Here is a 21,150-nt window from a genome sequence, read left to right as displayed (position 1 = left end):
GTAACGTGGCATGTGGTATCTTAGTTTCCCAACCAGGGATCAAACCTGTGTCCCTGCATTGGCAGGGGGGGATTCTTAACTGCTGGATTACCAGAGAAGTCCTACATTGCACATTAATTTTTAAAGGACACATCATGTGAATAAAGTAGGGCATCTAATATAAACATGCCCATTGAACTTCTGACAAAGTCCAGTGGACCAAGGTGAGGCCTAGTTCTGAGTCTCACACACTTTCCACTCACCTTTGTCAAAGTAGCATCCTCAAAATTTTAAAACATGACTCTAATATGAAATAGAGAGTTTGTTCAACTTGTTAATTTATGAGGAAATCTATAAGGTAAAGCTCATTCCAAGAACTGGTTATTTATAGGCAATTAAATAGAACAAATGTTAGAATAAAATTGCTAAGTTAGACACCAAATTGATTCATGTTTTACAGACCAATAAAATCTTAGGTTATATTTTCTTATTGGATAGAAAACATTTTTATCTTCATCCACACAGAAAAAATTCTGCAGGTTACCATATAATACCATAGCCCTATAGGGCTCTACCTATAATAAATAGCAAACAGTGCTTCATCCTCATAGAAAATCAAATGATCCTCAGGTGGGGCTTGTGAAACTGGCATTGAAAGAACATGCGTCCTCGCCTTGGCCTTTTTCACAAATGTATATTCCTTAACACTTTCTTCCAGGTGCGGACAAGGGGCTCCATAAAAAGGCGCCCTCCCTCCCGGAGATTCCGAAGGTCCCAGTCAGACTGTGGGGAGTTGGGCGAGTTTGGGGCCGTGGAGTCTTCCCAGGAGAATGGTGCCAAGGAAGAGAACGGGGACGAGGTGTTCCCGGCCAAGAGCAGAGCCCCAGGATCCCCTCCTCTGAGGAGGATGTCCAGCAGGACAGAGAAGCTGGAGGAGAAGAGCAGGGCCATGGGGGAAGCCCAGGAGCCGGAGAAGATTGGGGGGAGCTCTGAGGAGGGGGCTGGCCAGTATCCAGCCCGAGCCTCCAGCTCCGAGGTGGAGGATGGGTGTGGGAGCCCCACAGAGGAGAAACCGGCTGGAGAGCAGACGGAAGAGCCTACAGAGGTGAAGGAGAGGGTGGCCAGTGAAGAGGAGGAGCCTGGACAAAGCAGCCAAGACACAAAGGGGCTGGAGGAGGGAGCTGTGGAGGAGGAGATCCCTCCACTCCCTCCTGGAGGAAGGGAGGGTGGCCACAGCCCAGAGCAGGGGACCAGCCAGGAAAAGCAAGATGAGGGGGCCATCCTGGAGCCAGGCTGTCACCTCGACTTTGGCCATGCCCAGCCAGACACCAGCAGAGAGGTCCCCAGGACAGAGGTAGGTGGCCTGGCTTGTCCCCTCCCACCCCAAGCCTCAGGACAGGGCAGGGCCAGCGCATCCTTTCTCCCATGCCCTACCCCTTATATCGATCACCAATCAGCCAGGTGTGCGGTAACACAGGTGCTGGATTGAGACAGGCTGTCACTGATGGGGAAGAACCAGAAAGGGGAGTGTGTCTTATGCGCTCCTCTCACTGCTTCGCAGTCCTGGCACCTTTCTAGGTGTGATTGAGACCCACACATCGAGGCCTCCTGATGTAGTGTCCGGGCCTTGGCTCACTGCTGTGGTGGATTCCAAGAGCAATGGAGGTACTCCTTCCATAGAAAACTCACAGTCTAGCACCTGAGACCAGCAATTCCTTAGGGTGCAGTAAAGAAGGCAGGGCTTCTCCTAGGGAAGCCTGGAGCACAGTGGGGGAAACAATTTGTTTGTGGAGAGTGCCCGTGGAGCGTCAGGGTGAAGGTAGCTTTGATTTGGGCCTTTAAAGGAGGCTTTGTGACTACAATTAAAAAAATAGAATAAAAGTTTTAATATAAAACTATACTCCAATTAAAAATAAAATAAAATAATTTTTTAAAAAGAAAGCACACAAAATGAATAGAGGACTCTTTATGTTCCATCTATGTGACTTGCCTGGTGCCTCAGACAGTAAAAGTGTCTGCCTACAATGCAGGAGACCTGGGTTCGATCCCTGGGTCAGGAAGATCCCCTGGAGAAGGAAATGGCACCCCACTCCAGTACTCTTGCCTGGAAAATCCCATGGACAGAGAAGTCTGGTGGGCTACAGCCCATGGGGTCACAAAGAGTCGGACACGACTGAGCAGCTTCGCTACACTTTATGTTCCATCTATTCATGCACAGGGGTTAGATACCTACTGCACATGGGTGGGGGAGCGCCTCAGTCCCTTCCGTCCTGCTGGGCCTGCATTTATTCACCTGGCTCCTTCCACCACTCCCAGGAAGCCTACCTGGACCTCACCTACCTATGCCTCAGGAGCAAGACCAACCTTCCACAAGAAAAGTTCTGTGTCCCATCCCCTACCACCACCCCTGACAATCTTATCAACAATGTCACCCTCCAAAGTTTCCCCCTTCCCTTTGTGTTAGTTCATTCACTCACTCAAGCCACCATCAGCCTCTGACTGCATTAGCCTCTTATCTGGCTTCCTGCTTCCATTTTTTTCTGCCTACATAGTCCATTTTCTGTACAGCAACCAGAGGTGTGTGTGTTTACTCTAAATTTTAGTAATTTCTAAAATTACTCATGTCCTTAGGGCTGCCATAACAAATTACCACAAATTGGCAGCTTAAAAACAATCCAAATGTATTGTCTCACAGTTCTGGAAGCCAGAACTCCAAAAGCAGGGTATTGGTAGGGTTGCTTCCTTATGGAGGGTTGGAGGATGAGTCTGCTCCATGCCTTTCTCCTAATTTCTGGTGACTGCTGGCCACCCTGAGAATCCTGTCTTGCCTCTTCCAGCTTCTGATGGTTGTCAGCAATTCGTGGCATTCCCAGACTTGTAGACTTATCACCCCAACTTCTGACTCTGTCTTCACATGGTCTGTCTCTGTGCGCCTCAAAACTCCCTCTCCTCTCTCTTACAAGGACCCCAGTCATTGGATGTGGGCCCACCCTAAGTCTAGAATGATCTCATCTTGAGATCCTTAAGTACGTCTACAAAGATCCCCTTTCCAAATAAGGTCACATGCACACGTACTGGGGGTTAGGATTGGACATATCTTTGGAGGAAGACAACTCACTCACCTCTGCTCCCGCTTGTTCCATGGCTTCCCAGGGCGCTCAAAACACAGATTCCAAACCCTCTGCGAGGCCCTTCTCTGCATGGGGGCCCCTGCCAAGCTTTCCCCGACTCTCATCCTCTCTGTACCCCAACCCTGCCAGTGTTTTTGGTTTGGTTTTGTTTTTTCAGTGGTTAGTATCTAGATCTTTGAAGCAACTAGGTGAAGTAATTTATAAGCACAAAATTGGTTGAACGGACTCAGAGCCTATAGCTCTCAAATGCCATCTGAGAGCTGTCGTTTAGGATTGTGCCCAGATTACATAGGCCTGGCGTGTGTACACCCTTCCAGCCCTCCTTCTTTGTTGTTGTGTTTTTATACTCCAAATCGTTAGAGTTCAGGTCCCAACGTAACTTTTGAATGTTCTTTCTTCAATAGTAATACTTTAAAATTTTTGGATTTTTTTATTTTCAAGACACTATTTTCATTTTTTTATTACTTAAATGCGAGGTGCTGCTTCTTTACAAGAGCTTAACAGCATCTCATTCTCATTTAATGGCATGTGTCATATCCTCACTATGTGCAGAACACTGTACTAGTTATAGTGTGTGTGTGTGTGTTGGCAACAGACACATCCACTCCCAAGGAGATTTTAATTGAAGAATGATAAATTCTTAAAAAAATTCTTGAGGATTTAGTATATTAAATTCTTTAATATACAGGGATAAATATGGGTATGTGTGTGAGGTGCCAAGTGAACAACAAAAAGACTCAGTTGAAAATAATGTCTTTTCCAGAAACTGTACATCCAAACTTCCCCTTTTTCCCTTGCATCAAACCAATAATAATATGCTATTCACTGGGACTTTTCAGTTTATCTACTCTTCTTTAAGAATTGGCAAAATTTGGTAGGGTAAGCAAAAGGTATGGTCTATAGATTCCTACTGTAATTTTAAAATAGAAGCTGGCAGACATAGCAAAGACTTTCTCCTATTTTGCCAAATGTTAGAATCATTTTCCAACTGACCTGTATCTAAAATTACTGGGTAAACTAATTTTTATTACATAGTGCACAGAATAAATTCTCATTTTAAAGATTCTAGCAACATGGGAGCATGGAGAATGGATTTTTTAAACTGATTTACAATATTGTGCTAGTTTCAGGTGTACAGCAAAGTGATTTGATTATACATATATATGTGTATATATCTGTATTCTTTTTTTTCATTCTTTTCTATTATAGGTTATTACAAGATATCGAATATAGTTCCTTGTGCTATACAGGAAATTTTTGTTATCTGTGAGAATGAATTTTGAATCTCTACCCTCCTCTTCCTCTTGCACTTCTCTTTTAGTAGGCATAATCACCATAAATCACTCAGTGTTCATATTTTCAGTCCTATTTGGGTTTGATGGGCTGAGTTGCAGTTATTTTGGACAAAGATATATATTTTTAATTCCTGCATATACTTATCCCTTCCTCTTGACAGTCTTTGACATTGAGCATATTCTTATGTAGTTGATCTGATCAATCTATTTCTACCAATCAAAGAAGATGGGGGTTAGATGCAGAGGTAGGGGGCGCAGTGCTAGAAAAGTGTTTCTTTAGTGTGTGCTGCCTCTGCCTGATCCAGGAAAGACCTGGGACAGGTATGGTATCCCTGGGGAAGCCTGTGACCCAAGGGGCCTACGTCATAGTTGTCTTCACTGGGAAATCCTTTGGTACCATTGCCTGAGGTATTTTGATTCTAATCTTGACCAGGCTTGAGAAGACCAAAAGAGAGTTAGAAGCAGTGCCCCTCCCAGATTAAATAAATTATCTGGATTTATACAGAGGTTCTTTTGTGAAGCAGCTTATTCTGATGAGTAGAGCTGCTATCCTTTGTGTCAACTTGAGCTCTGTGACTTTGGACAATTCCTGTCCCTTCTTGGAGACAGTCACTTACGAGCTGTCCTTCTGCATGTTTTTGTTGTCCTTGGTTTCACCATGGACCTGCTCTGATTTTCTGTATTAATCCCTAAAGTCCAGTCACTCTCACACCCACCTTCTTTGTCAAGATTTGTGGATGTCATTGGTGGAATTCACAAAACCATGCTGCCTGGATCTGTTATAAACTCTTACCCACCTGGGTGAACCATATCTATCCTCTGCTGGGACACCCTTTCACTGCTTCTCTATCATCATGTTTTCATCCCCATCCCCCCAACTCACTGCCTGCCTCTTCCTCTCCTGCTTTGCAAATGACCTCATCTCCTGTTTACCCAAAAGGAAGACCAGTCTGTTTGTCACCTGCCTCATACCCTCAAAGAGTCTCTTTTCCCTGTGAATCCAAGAAGAGGCCCTTTATCCTTGATAAGACTACCCCTCTTGTCTGCTGTGTCAATCATTTTCTGGACTTTTCTACAAGATATTTGTAGAGCATACATGTTTCTTTTAAGCGAGGGGGTTAGACCAAGATTTTCCTGTTCAGTGGCTTGTCTGTATTACTAGCACCTCACTAGCTCGCCCCTTTCTGCCTACAAATATTTTTCTCTAATCCTACAGATAAATCTCTCAATTCTGCTCTCTGACCCTCACTCTTACCAATGACTTTGACGCTCAGTCATGCCCTCCCAGCCACCAAAGACCTGACATGTCTCTGCTCTTGTCATCCTCACCTCTCTGAAATAGCTGATGCTGGCAACCCACCCTAGAAACCACCTCCATCTTTTAACCTCTGTCTGTCTGGGCTGCCCTGGCTCCTTCTCTGCCTCTGGGCAGCACCACCAATCCTGACCTTGGCCTCCACTACCAGGCTTCATGTCCTTTTGTCAATGACTCCTACACCTGGTCCTCCCCATTACCTACTGGCCTCTCCTGACTGCTTAGCACCAGCCAGGCTCTCACCATGGTCCCAACCAAGCACCCACAGGCCCACCAGTCCCTCACATTTCACATTTCCAAAACCAAACTGCTGCTTACTTTGTTTCTTCAGTTTTTTTCAACTGAAACCTGAAATTCCTTTTTAGCCATATACATTCCTGCTCATGAGGTACTTTTCTTCTTTCTCTTTGATTCTTAAGCAGTGTTTCAGGATGACGAAATTAATGGGAATGAATGATGAGGGAAGAAGCTAGGGCAGTGAGGACATGGGAGGCCAAGCATCAAGGAATAGGCAATGTCCTTGGTGAGAGCCCAAGCTCTGATCCCCAGGTTTAAATCCTGACTCCCCCACTTGCTAGCTGTATGACCTAGGGGAAGTCACTTGACCTCTCTGTGCCTTAATTAACCCACTTATAAAACAGAGCAAATAGAAGTACCAAACTCATATTACTTTTGTGAGGAATAAATGTGTTGATGAGTGTGAAAAACTATGTCAGTCACGTAGCATTATTATCACTATTACTATTGTTACCTGACTTAGCATCCCCAGGAAGACAAGCTAAGTGTCTAGATTTCCCTACTCTCCTCCTAATTTAATCCTTCCTCTTTTGCTCTCAGGATAACACTCCTGTCCAGGACACTAAAATGTGAAGAGCACATTACGCCTAGTGATGAAGCTGCTAGAGCCATGTCTTTGAAAGTAGCAGCAAGGATCATAGTAGCAGCAAAGGAAGCCATTGCAGGACACGATGGGCTGAGGGTCTGAAGTCAGCCTGAAGACACAGGGTGCCGTTTCCCAACCTCCACACCGTTGCAGATGGAGAGTGGATCTGAGGGTAGAAGACTGATCAGCTTGAGTTTGTGTCACTTGATGGACTTTTTTTTTTTTAAGAAAACTTATTTAAAACAATTTGCTGTGGTGACCAGGGATACTGGTCAACCTGTGGGGCCCAGATCCACACCCCCCTATCCCTACAGCTGACCTCAGAACTGGACTGGCATTTAGCTAATCAGATTGTGTTTATATAAAGTGATAGCCTTTTTATTATTCCTAAGTTTTCACAGTTCTCAAATGTGAGTAAAAACTCATTTTAGGTGGCTAGCATCAAAGTAGTATCACTGGAAATATACATCCTGTAAGTTACAGAAGACCTGAAATTGTATGGAGACCCTGAAACAACCTTTCAGCTTGGTCAAAATTTGACTGGTCAACCAATTTTGAAAACACTGGACTAGAAGAGATGATTATTGAAACATTTAAAAATATGTGTCTGTTCCAGCAACAGGAGCTTTGAAAGTGAAAGCAAAGTCGTTCAGTCGTGTCCGACTCTTTGTGACCCCATGGACTGTAGCCTATGAGGTTTGTCCATCCATGACATTTTCCAGGCAAGAGTACTGGAATGGGTTGCTGTTTCCTTCTCCAGGGAATCTTGCCAACCCAGGGATTGAAACCAGGTCTCCAGCATTGCAAGCAGACGATTTTACTGTCTGAACCACCAGGGAAGCTCCCCATTTGGAGCTATCCCATCTGGTAATTTACTAGGAGCTTTCCCATCTGGTAATTCTCTAGTTGGGAATTTTCAGCTCATCTCCTTCTGCCAGGGGACAAGGAGGCAGAGGCAGGCAGTGACTCCTTTGGGGAGGCAGAATGTCAAGAGGTTTCACAGGTCTGCACTTCATTTCCTCTTCCTGAAAGCAGAGCAGTTATACCTGAGTAATGCCTGCCCTCTGGTTTATCCTGGGAAGATGAAGTTTGTGCTTCCAGAAGGGGAGCCCCGAGCATGAATTAGATATCTCCTGGGAAGTGCACTGAGCATCATGATGTGCAACCTACATAATAAGGACATCCTTCCCTGACTTGAATGGAAACCCAGGGTCTCCACCCCGACTCAGGAGGGATGGAGTGGGTCTTTGGTCTGTTCTCCCTGAATAGCTCTTGCTTTCACCTTCTGTTGAGAGAGTGCCGGAAGCTTCGCTAGGAACAGGGGACCTGAGTACCCCTTTCTTAACATACCCTCTCCCCACTTCACGCACTCCTGCTGAAAGATGCTCATCCAAATAAATTTTAATCTTTAGAGTTGCTCCTTATTCAGACTTGATTATTTCAGTAACTCAACATGCAGATTTGGTAGTTGGAGCAGTCGTCTTTCTGAAGGTCTCTTAGACCATACTCTATCTACTCTGACTTCAAAAAGTAGTTTCTCAGACTAAAAGGCCTTATCTCACCACTGGTACCTCAGTTTTTATCACCTCATTACAGTTTTTCTAACTCCAGAATAGTATTAATATTTGATATATACATTTTTTCAAAAACTATTTTTAAATTGAGTGTAGCTTCTAAATCTTGTAATCTACTGAAGACTGATACTATAATAAGTTTTGTATTTTAGCAGAGTTTGGGAGATATGCGTGTCAGTTATTTTGAGATTTATATACTATCTATCATCTGTCTGTCTACCTAATCTCTTGACAGAGATGTATACCCCCTAAATAATACATGGATTTATTTATATATGTCTTTGGATTGTTTATATATGCATGCACATATCTAGGCAAGAGTTCTGAGAATGTGAGCTTGGCTGTGGGTGTGTGGGGTGAAAGAGGGAAATCTGCCACTCTTCCTTGCTAGGAAAAGGAATGGAATAGATGGGATGTGAATGTAAAAATAAAACTCTATCTTACACACCTTACAGTAGCAGATGAAGGAGCAATAAAAATGACAAGAATGTGACACTGAAGGAGCATGTGTGATGGTATCAAAAGTCTCACCAGTTCCCTGTTAACCACATATTTGATCTGTTTTGCAAGAACATAGAGACCCTATTCCCAGGCATTGTTATTGGTGACTGACTCCTGGTGGGGAATTCATGCAGCGAACGCAGTTCCCAGTTCCTCGTTGGTGCTGCAGCCGGGGTGTTTAATGCTGTCTCTTCTCAAAACACTGTGGTTCAGCGAGGCATCACCATAGTTAAGACTAGGACTTCACACTGGGCATTAAAGAAATCCATTTGTGTTTTAGGTGGAACAGAGTCATCACCAGGCCAGGAAGACTTTCTTTCATTCAGGCTCCGTTAATAGGTTGAGGGAAAACACTGTTTCTTCACAGCTACAAGGTTGAAGAAAAGAGTCAAAATCATTCTTCCAATTCCTTTGTAGTCCAGCTTGAATTTTAAACTGTGTTCCTCCTTTCTCCAGAGAGGGAGCTTGAAAAAAACCTGGATGTTTTGAAGGAATATGCCAGTACTGAAAAGGGGGCTGTGATGCTGTTTCAGCTGCATGTAGCATTAGGTAACCAACCGGCTATGACCACAAAAACCCGGGAGACTTAGGACTCCACTCTCTTCACTGAGGTTCCCCTGAGCAGGATCCAGTTTGCCGGACCAGTTTTGGCTGTGACCAATTGACTAATCATTAATATATGTTAGATAATGGAATAAAGGAGTGGATGGACAAATAGTTCGTCATCATCTTTTGATTAAGTACTCTTGGAGGTGTAAAAGTTTAATACAGATGAATGAATGAAGACCTTCGGCTGCTAATGAAAGGAACTCAAACTGGCTGATACAAAACAGTTATGTCTATGAATCTCTCTCTCTCTCCCCCTCCTCCTTTCTCTATTTACCTATACACTGAATAATATACATTGACAATCCATGGACAGACCTGAATACAATCAATTAAGCAATGTCAGAAGTCTCTGTTACTGGTCTCTGCTTTCTTCTGTTGATCATAGCCTCAAGTAAGCTCTTCCCAGCCTGCAAACCCAATAGAAAGAGCTTATTGTTTCCTAATAACTGTTGGGGAAAATCCTACAAAGGTTTTCTGTAGGCTCCATGGGGATCACATATCCATGTCTGAACCAATCGTTATGAACAAGGAGATGCAGAGATCAGACCGGCCAGCCCTCGGTCACATGCTCTCTCCTGCAGTTAGGAGCTAGGTGAGTTAGTTCTGTCATCTTCAAGGACTGTGAATGGGAGTAACAGGGTGCCTCAAGGTTAAATCAGAGTGCTGTTACTAAAAGAAATGATGCTGGGTAGGCAAAAATGAAAAACAAAACAGAGTCTGAGCAAAATTTAAATGCTACTCAAATAAAACAGAATTTGTTTTCAGAAGCCACCAAAGAAAATCAGTCTCATTTTTTATGTGATGTTTGCTGTGTCCAGAGCCAGTCTGGAGCTCCAATGGGTCAAGTCAGTGTCTATGTTGTTCATTGTGCCAGTGCCTCATGTATTATAGGTGCTCAATAAATGCTTATTAAGTAAGGAATGATTGAGCTGATTTCAGACTGGAATAGGATTATCTTCAACATTTATCACTGCCCATTGACTCCCTCACTGATATCAGATGCCTGAAATGTTTTAATTAGCAACTGATTCCACTGGTTCCAGTCTTCCCAGTCAAAATGCATATCCTAAGAAAGAGAATATTTTAAACCTTTGTCATCACATCTTGAATTGAGTTTGTTCTAGAAAACCTTCTAGAAGGGATTGAAAAAGAACAGCAGAGTACATGAAAGTCTAGGGGCAGTTTACATGCTTTCCTGACTTCCCAGTCTTGCTTAGAGTAAGCCAAGCCCAGTGATGTCATGATCAGAGTGGTTATGGAGGCTGAGAAAACCATTACTCCAGTTCTGCCCTCAGAGTCAAGGAGAGCCATGGGAATTCTGGAGAAGCCACAATTGCAGTCAAATGGGGCAGGAAACTGTGGTTCTTTGATCCTCTTCAAAGAGGAGATGATGACTGTATTAAATGCCTTGCAGTATAAAGGAAGCCACCCACTTCAAAAACAGGAACAAAGAGAATTCTTGACTCCTCCTTCTGGAAAGTTCTGGGCTCTCCATGGGACCTGTAACACCCTGGCACAGTCAAGGAGATGCTATGAGGGAAACAAGATGTAGAAGGAAGAGGTTGAAATGCGCTAGGATTCCTCAGTGGGCACTCTTGTCAGTAATGACTCTGGCCCTTGATGGTGTAGTTGTATACGAAGTTTTGAAAAAATTACTTGTATTTAGACAAACCTATAATGTCAGTTGCTTCCCAGGTGGCTCAGATGGCAAAGAATCTGCCTGCAAAGCAGGAGACCCAGGTTCAATCATTGGGTTTGGAAGATCTCCTGGAGAAGGGCATGGCAACCCACTCCAGTGTTCTATGTTGGAGAATTCCATGGCCAGAGGAGCCTCGCAGTCTACAGTCCATGTCGTCTGAGAGTGGGACATGACTGAGCAACTAACACTTTCACTTTCACTTTCATAATGTCAGTTGGGTTTCCTAGGTGGCTCAGTCAGTTCAGTCACTCAGTCGTGTCCCACTCTTTGCAACCCCATGGACCGCAGCATGCCAGGCTTCTCTGTCCATCACCAACGCCTAGAGTTTATTTAAACTCATGTCCATCAAGTCGATGATGCCATCCAATCATTTCGTCCTCTGTTGTCCCCTTCTCTTCCTGCCTTCAATCTTTCTCAGCATCAGGGTCTTTTCCAATGTGTCAGTTCTTTGAATCATGTGGCCAAAGTACTGGAGCTTCAGCTTCAGCATCAGTCCTTCCAATGAATATTCAGGACTAATTTCCTTTAGGATTGACTAGTTGGATCTCCTTGCAGTTCAAGGGACTCTCAAGAGTCTTCAACACCACAGTTCAAAAGCATCAATTCTTTGGCACTCAGCCTTCTTTATGGCCCAAATCTCACATCCATACATGACTACTGGAAAAACCTAGATGGACCTTTGTTGGCAAAGTAATGTCTCTGTTTTTTAATACCCTGTCTAGGTTTGTCATTGCTTGTTGCTTTTCTTCCAAGGAGCAAACATCTTTTAATTTCATGGCTGCAGTCACCATCTGCAGTGATTTTGGAGCTCAAGAAAATAAAGTCTGTCATTGCTTCCCCATCTATTTGCCATGAAGTGATGGGACCGGATGACATGATCTTTGTTTTTTGAATGCTGAGTTTTAAGCCAGCTTTTTCACTCTCCTCTTTTACTTTCATCAAGAGGCTCTTTAGTTCCTGTTCCCTTCTGCCATAAGGGTGGTATCATCTGCATATCTGAGGTTTTTGGTATTTCTCCCTGCAATCTTGATTCCAGCTTGTGCTTCATCCAGCCCAGCATTTCACATGATGTACTCTGCATATAAGTTAAATAAGCAGGGTGACAATATACAGCCTTGACATACTCCTTTCCCAATTTGGAACCAGTCTGTTGTTCCAACTGTTGCTAGAGTCTGTCCGGTTCTAACTGTTGCTTCTTGACCTGCATACAGGTTTCACAGGAGGCAGGTAAGGTGGTCTGGTATCCCCATCTCTTTAAGAATTTTCCACAGTTTGTTGTGATCCATACAGTCAAAGGCTTTAGTGTAGTCAATTAAGCAGAAGTAGATGCTTTTTTGGAATTCTCTTGCTTTTTCTATGATCCAACGGATGTTGGCAACTGGATCCTCTGCCTTTTCTAAGTCCAGCTTGAACATCTAGAAGTTCTCGGTTCACATATTGTTGAAGTCTAGCTTGAAGGATTTTGAGCATTACCTTGCTACTATGTGAAATGACTGCAGTTGTGCAGTAGTTTGAACATTCTTTGGCATTGCCTCTCTTTGGGATTGGAATGAAAACTGACATTTTCCAGTCCTGTGGTCACTGCTGAGTTTTCCAAATTTGCTGGCATATTGAGTGCAGCACGTTCATAGCATCATCTTTTAGGATTTGAAATAGCTCACCTGGAATTCCATCACCTCCACCAGCTCAGTTCGTAGTCATGCTTCCTAAGGTCCACTTCACTTCAGACTCCAGGATGTCTGGCTCTAGGTGAGTGATCACACCACTGTGGTTATCTGGGTCATGAAGATCTTTTTTGTATAGTTCTTCTGTGTATTCTTACTTACTCTTCTTAATATCTGCTTCCATTAGGTATACACTTTTTCTGTCCTTTATTGTGCCTATCTTTGCATGAAATGTTCCCTTTGTATCTCTAATTTTCTTGAAGAGATTTCTAGTCTTTCCCATTCTATTGTTTTCCTCTATTTTTTTTGTATTGATCACTGAGGAAGACTTTCTTATCTCTCCTTGCTATTCTTTGGGACTCTGCATTCAAATGGGTATATCTTTCCTTTTCTCCTTTGCCTTTTGTTTCTCTTCTTTTCTCAGCTATTTGTAAGGCCTCCTCAGGCAACCATTTTGCCTTTTTGCATTTCTGTTTCCTTGGGGATGGTTTTGATCACTGCATCCTGCACAATGTTACAAGCCTCTGTCCATAGTTCTTCAGGCACTCTATCAGATCTAATCTCTTGAATCTATTTGTCACTTCCACTGTATAATCATAAGGGATTTGATTTAGGTCATACCTGAATGGCTTAGTGGTTTTCCCTATGTTCTTCAAGTCTGAATTTCGCAATAAAGAGTTCATGTTCTGAACCAGAGTCAGCTCCCAGTCTTATTTTTGCTGACTGTATAGAGCTTCTCCATCTTCATCTGGAAAAAATATAATCAATCTGATTTCAGTATTGACCATCTGGTGATGTCCATGTGTAGAGTCTTCTCTTGCGTTGTTGGAAGAGGGTGTTTGCTATGACCAGCACGTTCTCTTGGCCAAACTGTTAGTCTTTGTCCTGCTTCATTTTGTACTCCAAGGCCAAACTTACCTGTTACTCCAGGTATCGCTTGACTTCCGACTTTTTCATTCCAGTCGCCTATGATGAAAAGGACATCTTTTTTTGGTGTTAGTTCTAGAAGGTCTTTAGGTCTTCCTAGAACCATCAACTTCAGATTCTTCAGCATTCGTGGTTGGGGCATAGACATGGATTACTGTGATATTGAATGGTTTGCCTTGGAAACGAACCAAGATCATTCTGTCACTTTTGAGATTGCACCCAAGTACTGTATTTCAGACTCTTTTGTTGGCTATGATGGCTACTCCATTTTTTTCTAAGAGATTCTTGCCCACAGTAGTAGATAAAATGGCCACCTAAATTAAATTCGCCCATTCCTGCCCAGTTTAGTTCACTGATGCCTAAAGTGTTGATTTTCACTCTTGCCATCTCCTGTTTGACCACTTTCAATTTACCTCCATTCATGGACCTAACATTCCAGGTTCCTATGCAATGTTGTCCTTTATAGCACAGGACTTCACTTCCATCGCTAGACACATCCACAACCCCACGTTGTTTTCGCTTTGGCTCAGCCTCTATTCCTTCTGGAGCTATTCCTCTGCTCTTCTCTAGTAGCATATTGGGCACCTACCCAACTGGGAGGTTCATCTCTCAGTGTCATATCTTTTTGCCTTTTCATACTGTTCATGAGGCTCTCCAGGCAAGAATGCTGAAGTGGTAATTACCTTGTAGCAAAAGCAATAGAATACACAGGTTAAAGTAAAAAACAAAACAAACAAAAACAGATACAATATGGAATCAGATTTGTTCTTCCCTATTACAGAAGGGGATGAAGGGGAGGTGGTGCTAGGTCAAAGGTTCTGCCCACTGCCACTGCCTTCTCCACTCCTCCAAGCTAACAAGGCCCCAAACCCTGCCTCCTTCCCTGCCCCTTTCCTGGTCCTCCTCACCCACCACACCTTCTAAGACTCGGGTAGCTTCTGTGCCTACCATACCACTTCCTCGCCATGTCGCCTGAAATACCCAACTGCAAATGAGGTTAGTACGTTAGAGACAGATTGTTACAAACACTCAGTGAGTTCAGTACATGCAAGGCTCTTAAAAGAGTGCGTGATCTCAAAATGAACGTTGGAAACAAAGTTACCTGTCAATACTCTCCCCTTTGAGAATTCTTTGCCCCAACATTCCCTTGCAGGGATAAGGTGCGTCCTTTCCCATTTCTCGCCAGCTCCTCGAGGTTTTACCCGCTCCACCCATCCATGAGCGTCGTCGGCAGCAAAGCGTCTTCTGGCGGCCAAGTACAGGCTGGGATGCGGATGAGGCGCGCTGCACACAGCCAAGTGCTCTGAGGCTGGACTGAGCTGCGAGCGGCGGGACCTTCCCGCAAGTAGCGAGACTGGCGGCATGGAGATCTTGGGCGGCGAGCACCTGGCGGAGTCCGAGATGTCCTCGGAGCCCTGCCTGCGCCCTCCTAGCCCGGGATCCCACCGCCCTGCCGCCAGCGCCTTCCAGGGGCTACCCGGGCTGATGGACGGCGGCTTCCCGGATCCTGTGCGGATGGCCGCAGGCGTCGGCGCAGAGCCCAGGCGCAGGGAGATGAGACCGACCCCGCTGGGAAAAAAGGCACGTCCTTTCCTGGCGCCCCTTTGGGTGGCGAAAAGCGTTTTGACCCGAGACCTGGGAAACGAGAGGAGATTCTCCAGCTGAGGCTGGTCGGGCGGTGCAGCCGGCGGTCGTATAAGGCTGAAGGAAGGCTCTGGGACGACTTTTGCCGAGAGCGGCTCGTTGGTCTAGGGGTATGATTCTCGCTTCGGGTGCGAGAGGTCCCGGGTTCAAATCCCGGACGAGCCCAGAATTTTCCTTGCATCGGCCGTAAAATTTAAAACTTTTTTTCCCCACACGGCTCATTTAAAGGCTGAAATGAAACTATTCTAGTTCCTTGAGCTCAAATCTTGATCAAGACGATCAAGAAGTACTTTTCACGAAGTAAAAGATCAAATGAGATCAATGCATACAATATGTGGTCTTTTTCGTCTGGGGCAAGATATGAAAATGCCTGTGCCGTTTTGAAACACGCGCTCGGAGGAGAGACGCGCCTTGCGCGGACCCGGGGCAGCCCTGCACACCCCGAGCGGGAGCGGGGGCGCGGGGGCCGGCTGCGCGGGGGCGGGCGCGGCGCGAGCAGACTGCAGTCGCCGGGTGGGCAGCGGAGACGCCCGCAGACGTGCTCGGCGCCGCAACCGGCGGGGATGGGACGCGTCTGTCCAGAGGATCACAGCGCTCTCAGACTTCCTTACGTTTTCATTTATGTCTTTCAATGGTATTTGAACTTAAAGCGTGCAATAAGTTCAGAAGTTCTCAATTTTGTATTTTTTGCCAACATGTATTTATTACATGTATAGATCTAAAGTTAATTTCTTTAGAAATGGATTTAATTCAAAGAAAAAAGAGAGGGCTCGTCCGGGATTTGAACCCGGGACCTCTCGCACCCTAAGCGAGAATCATACCCCTAGACCAACGAGCCGTCGTACGCGTGTCCTTCCTGCCCTCGTAAAGACAGGAAGAATTACTGATTTCTGCGTCTCCAATTGATTTACTGTTATGTGTTTATATTCCTCAGCTGTTGTGCGTTCTAGTGTAAACGGATTTTCTTTTTCTCTTGATCTTTGAAAATCAGTGACACAGAAGAAAACAACGGTGTCACTATCAGTGGAATATTTATAATTTTATTTATATTTATGGCTGGTAAATTGCAGTGAGTGTGTGGCAATTTCCCTGTGGCAGATAGATTTCAGATTCTCTCCCCTACTGAGTTCTGGCTGTTGCACTTCCCAATAGTAGTAAAATCGTCAGTTTCTTGCCTACACCTCTTATCCTAGTGTTCAAATCACCATCTTTCCAGCCTTGAGTATTGCCATCTATGTGTTTTTAGTCGATCTGTTTTCTTCAGCTGGAAAATGTGTTTCTCATTCTCTCTTTTGACCTTCTCAGAAAGAAATCCTTTAACAAATTAAAAACCAATTGTATGAGGTATATAACTAGGTTGCAGTCTTATCTCTTCTAATCATTACTTGTTAGAGGACAGCAACACTGCATTCTACTGTATAATTGGCAAACAATTGTTATAATTGGTGTCCAATTGTCCCAGTACTTTAAGGTATGGCTTCTTAACTATATTTTATTTATTTTTAATTTTTTTCCCGAAACAATGTTTCAATATTAATTACTGAGCCACACCGACCTCTAGTGCGGAAACACCAAGAGTCAAACATTCCTTTTCTCCCATGAGCTGTTCAGACAGCAGTGAGTTCTCACTACTGTGATTCAGTTAAGGTGCAAGTAACCTTACCATAGCATCAATGAGAGCCAATTGGTATCTGAGGCTCCTTTGAGGCCCAGCTTGGGTCTTCTCCAGTGTCTTTTCTCCGAATTATACCTGATTTTATTACCAGTTTTCATTTGAATCCATTGGGGAATGGAATAATTCTGCTTTTGTTTCTTGGTCAGAAATTGCTTGATCTTCAAATTCTTGTGAAAAGACACAGGGAGGAGTAAATTCAACCGCACAAAGGAAAATGGAGAAAAGAAAAGAGCTTCTTTACTATATTTTAAATTCTTAAATACTTAGTATTGAGTCTTATGCTGGCAAAGCTGGTGCTCAATGACTGATTGATGAATGACTGCAATATGTTCCAAATCCCTTAAAACTACAAATTTGGTACTTGGACAATCGGTATTTGTGAATTGCAACTCTAACAAATAACTAACCAGATAGGAAACTACAAGTAGACAGAGTGACTATCCTAAATAGGCCTATTTATTTTATTTCATGTACCATTCATTCAGTTTATTCATTCAACTGCTCATCCATTCAAACATTTAGAGGCACTATGTGTTGTTAACAACACTCTGAGTTGTTAACTTTCTACTTATGGTTTGATGTGAGTAAATTATAGTTTTGGGGTTCTAACATTCAGACCCCACCCTTTGTTTTATTTGAAAACGTCCTAACTTGAGTCTTCAGTTCTTCTTAGGTCCCAAGGCAAGGAGGATAAGGATACCCTTTAAAAATATTCATTAGTTCTAGATGCCAGCAGAGTTTATTCATCAGAATCTAATTGGAAAAAAATGTGCCCTGGACACTTAAGAAGTTTCTGTTTCTCTTGGAAATGAGGAAACTACAAAATATAACTCGTTAGGTAAAGTAATGTAATCACTTCAGTTTTCTGGGAACCTCCATTTCCACAGTTACCAAGAGGTCTGTTTTTATGCTCACCCTTCCTACTTGAATTTATTATTAAGTTATTATTATTTTAGGGCTTTTATTTTTCCTATTTCTTCTTCTCTAGTGATTGCAAGGGTTTGTCTTTTATTCTGCAAGTGCCACTAGAGTATCACATTTCCCTCCCAACAATGATATAGGAAGACTGACAGTAACAAAACTCAGGATATCAGTTGCCCAACTCACAATGAGAAATGTCTCTATCCCAGCAAGAGGAATGTCTGTGATCTCTCTCCAGAGCACATCTTTCCCTCATAGGTGAAGCAGAAGTAGTACATAGGTGGTAGGGGGGTACAGGGAGACAGAGAACCTTGAGGAACATTTTATCCTGGCTGCAGTGAAGGAAGAAGCCTGGTGACACGTCCTTCTCCTATACAGTAAACCCTAAAGACCCTGTTACCATGTTCTCCCAACTTGTGCCTTTGTGCCCAGGGATACCAAGGACAGCAGAGGCACCAGAACTCAGATTTTCAAAGCTTTCCTAGGAAAATGCAATCTCTGTCCTGGATTGAGAGTCTCTGCAGAAATGTTAACGAAACTGATTTAGCTCCAGATAAATCTTTCTCAGTGTGGCCTGGATTCATCTTTGACTCTATCTGATATCCATCAAGTCTCAGTGCTCCTGGAATGGCTTGCTATCACCACCCACAGGTCACAGCATTCCAATCTTCCTCTGGCAACAGATTTTAAAATACAAGGAGGGAAAGAATACCACCAAGAGTACAGAAAGTAGAAGAGAATTCTACTACAATCACAAAGATGTTGGAAATTTTGGTGCCTGACACTGTCTTTTCTACTTTTCCCATTAATTCCAGCTCTAGAAAATTCTGCCCATATATATTTGCTAGCACTAGCTGCTCCTGGGTGCCTCTTATCTGATCTCTATTAAGAGAAGACTTAAAGCTCTGAGATGTTCCCAAGGCCAACCCTCCTTATTGCACTTACTGTATACTACATGAAGCAGGAAGTCTGAGAGGCCAATGGATCTGTATATAGATAACTATTATCAGACAAAACTCTGCTCATGGTTTTCCTTCTTATTGACTCTGTAGGGAAAATTCTCTCCAAGAAGTCCATTCCTTTCAGAGGTAACACAGTCCATTAAAAAGACTTTTCTTATCTGATGGAAAGTCTTCAATTGATTCTGATTGTATGCCTGGACTGATTGAGCTGAGAAGAGGGGTTTTCAGGAGGAAGAAGCAAGTATCTAAGGAGGAAGAGGTTTGTTAAGTGAGACCCTCAAGTTCACAATAGTGATTGAAAATCCAAAGGTTGGTTTGTTTTCCATTTACTATCTCTGCAGATAGATCCGAAACTAGAATGCAAGGACTAGGGCTAAAACAACCTCACATGACTTTTTCATTGTAACTTCTCTCGATTAATTTAATAAACATTCAGTCATCTATTCATTCAGCAAATATTTATAATCTACTTATGATTTGATATTGTTTTTTTTATGGAAACACTTTGCCGCCCTTGCAAGTTCTTGTTTCATGGTAGCCTCGCTTGTTGCTTCCTTGGGCTCCAGACCTAGATATCTAACTGCCTTCTAATTGACCATCTGTGTTTTCTCAGAAGTTTCAGCTGTGTTCAAGGCCCAGTTCATTAGCTTTCCTCACAGACCAGGTTCTCTTTCTGGTTTTTTTGGTGGGATTTTTTTTTTCTTTATATATATATATATATATATATATATATATATATATATATATATATTTTATTGAGGTATAGTTGACTTCAACTATACTTTGAAGTATAATTCTCTCTTTCCTCACTCCCCTGAAGTTCCAAACCACAAATGATTAACCCACTGATCCTTGCACTTGGTACTGCTTTCTTATTTCTGAGTTTGCTTTTCCTGTTACTCTCTGGTGAAAATTTATCCATCCTATAAAATCCACTTCAAATGCTATTTCCTCGATGCATCTTTTCTGGACACCTCATGGGCCAGTGGTTCTCAGAAGAGAAAGTTATCTGTATTGAAGTATGTTATGGGCAGCAGAGAAGCTTTTTACATGACATGTATCTTTGAGGATCACTGTCCCTGTTGGCCTTATATTTCTCCTTGATTCGACCTTCTCTTCAAGCACTGAAAAAAAAATTTAGTTCAGTACTTGCTTGCTACACTGACTGGTAGACTCTGTGCTTCTTGAGAGTAAAGCCTGGATATTCTACACCTACAGCACATAGTAGGTGCTCACTTAATGCATTTGTAGTGTTTCTAGCATATGGCATTCCAAAAACACTTCATGAGGATCTTGCTGACAGCGGAATAAGGTGAAATGATGTTTTCTTGTTTGTTTAGTTTTCTCTCACTGGGACTAAGGTAATTGCTATCAGTCTGCCATACTACAAGTCTAGCAAGCTAAAACTGCAAAAATATCAGGAAGGCTGTTCATAAGATTGACTTGAGACAAAACCCTGAAATGAGGGGCTGCAGGGAGTACTCCTACTCTGCTCTTCTCCCCTTCTCATCCTAATTGTCTAATGCTTGTTTCCTTCTCTCACACTACAGGCCTCCCACCTGGATTCTTCCTTTTCTTCCTACACCCTCATTTTTCTTGTGTTCCTGCCCTTCCGTTTCTCCCTTTTGTAGGGTGTTCTCCTAAGGACCTTTCCAAACACTTTCCAGAATTTTGGGGCAACCAGTAAGCGGCAGACACTGCTCTGGACCAAGCTAACCAACTGGAGCCGGCTCAGGCATGGCACTTCAGAGTCAGGATGGGGAACTTGCCAATTTTTGATAAATCGAGGGACATTTACAAAAGCAAAACCCCATCCACACGTGCTCCAGGTAGTAGGAGAGAATTCCCAGTTCCTAGCCCTTCTTAGCCAAAAGTGGGAGGGGGAGGGTTCCTTAGAGGCGAGTCAGACAAGATGGAGACTTCTTTTTAAGCTATTAAATTTCTCAATTTGCACATAAATTGTCTGAATCCAGGCAAATAGACCTGGGATGCAGGGCAAGGGGGGAAATGTGTTCTATCTGGACGACTGAATCAGAAGTCTCTCCCCATCTCATTCCTTTTTTTTTTTTTTAATTTTGTAAACGAACTGCTTCTTTTTCTCTAGGTGAGGCTCAGAGAAACCGGGAAGAGCAGAAACGGAGGCGAAGACAATGAAGAGATCCGGGGGACTGGACGCTCAGAGACGCAGAGAAGACGGGCGAACAACCACGCAGGCAAGCAGGCAGACACATGGCTTGGCAGCGGGCGCCTCGGCCAGCCAGAGACCTCCACCGCGGGTAGAAGGAGCCCTGGGTGGGACCGAGACGACGGGGCCCCGCCCGGAGAGAGGGAATGATGGACAGTCGGTGCCTTCCAATCGCGTCCTTCAAAG

At 43.6% G+C, this 21,150-nt stretch overlaps 2 protein-coding genes and 2 non-coding genes across 7 annotated transcripts in view; 2 read left to right on the top strand and 2 right to left on the bottom strand.

Moving 5' to 3' along the window:
- Positions 1-8,670, top strand: part of RCSD1 (RCSD domain containing 1) — a 69,538-nt gene extending 60,868 nt beyond the window's left edge. For all 4 annotated transcript variants that reach the window (XM_081489261.1, XM_081489260.1, XM_081489259.1 and 1 more), the window contains 2 exons: positions 698-1,333; positions 6,558-8,670. In XM_081489261.1, coding sequence (XP_081345387.1) covers positions 698-1,333; positions 6,558-6,590 — 669 coding nt within the window. In that variant the 3' untranslated portion in view covers positions 6,591-8,670. The remainder of the gene's footprint in view (positions 1-697; positions 1,334-6,557) is intronic.
- A 738-nt stretch (positions 8,671-9,408) lies between these two features.
- On the bottom strand, positions 9,409-18,095 carry LOC145505204 (uncharacterized). The gene is made up of 5 exons (XM_081486976.1): positions 18,061-18,095; positions 16,885-17,136; positions 15,632-15,827; positions 14,680-15,325; positions 9,409-14,260 (listed from the first exon to the last, which is right to left on the bottom strand). Exons 1-5 carry the CDS (start codon positions 18,093-18,095, stop codon positions 14,220-14,222), a joined length of 1,170 nt encoding a protein of 389 aa, XP_081343102.1. The 3' UTR covers positions 9,409-14,219.
- TRNAP-CGG (transfer RNA proline (anticodon CGG)) lies at positions 15,315-15,386 on the top strand. Its single transcript has one exon. It is a non-coding gene; the product is annotated as a tRNA-Pro (tRNA).
- Positions 15,988-16,059, bottom strand: TRNAP-AGG (transfer RNA proline (anticodon AGG)). The gene has a single exon. It is a non-coding gene; the product is annotated as a tRNA-Pro (tRNA).
- Positions 18,096-21,150: the final 3,055 nt, after the last annotated feature.

Source organism: Giraffa tippelskirchi, chromosome 5, assembly GCF_054371585.1.
Source record: "Giraffa tippelskirchi isolate mGirTip1 chromosome 5, T2T-mGirTip1v1.2.pri, whole genome shotgun sequence".
NCBI classification, from domain to species: Eukaryota; Metazoa; Chordata; class Mammalia; order Artiodactyla; family Giraffidae; genus Giraffa; species Giraffa tippelskirchi.
The sequence above is the reverse complement of the archived record's forward strand: the minus strand, read 5'-3'. Positions and strand labels throughout refer to the sequence as shown.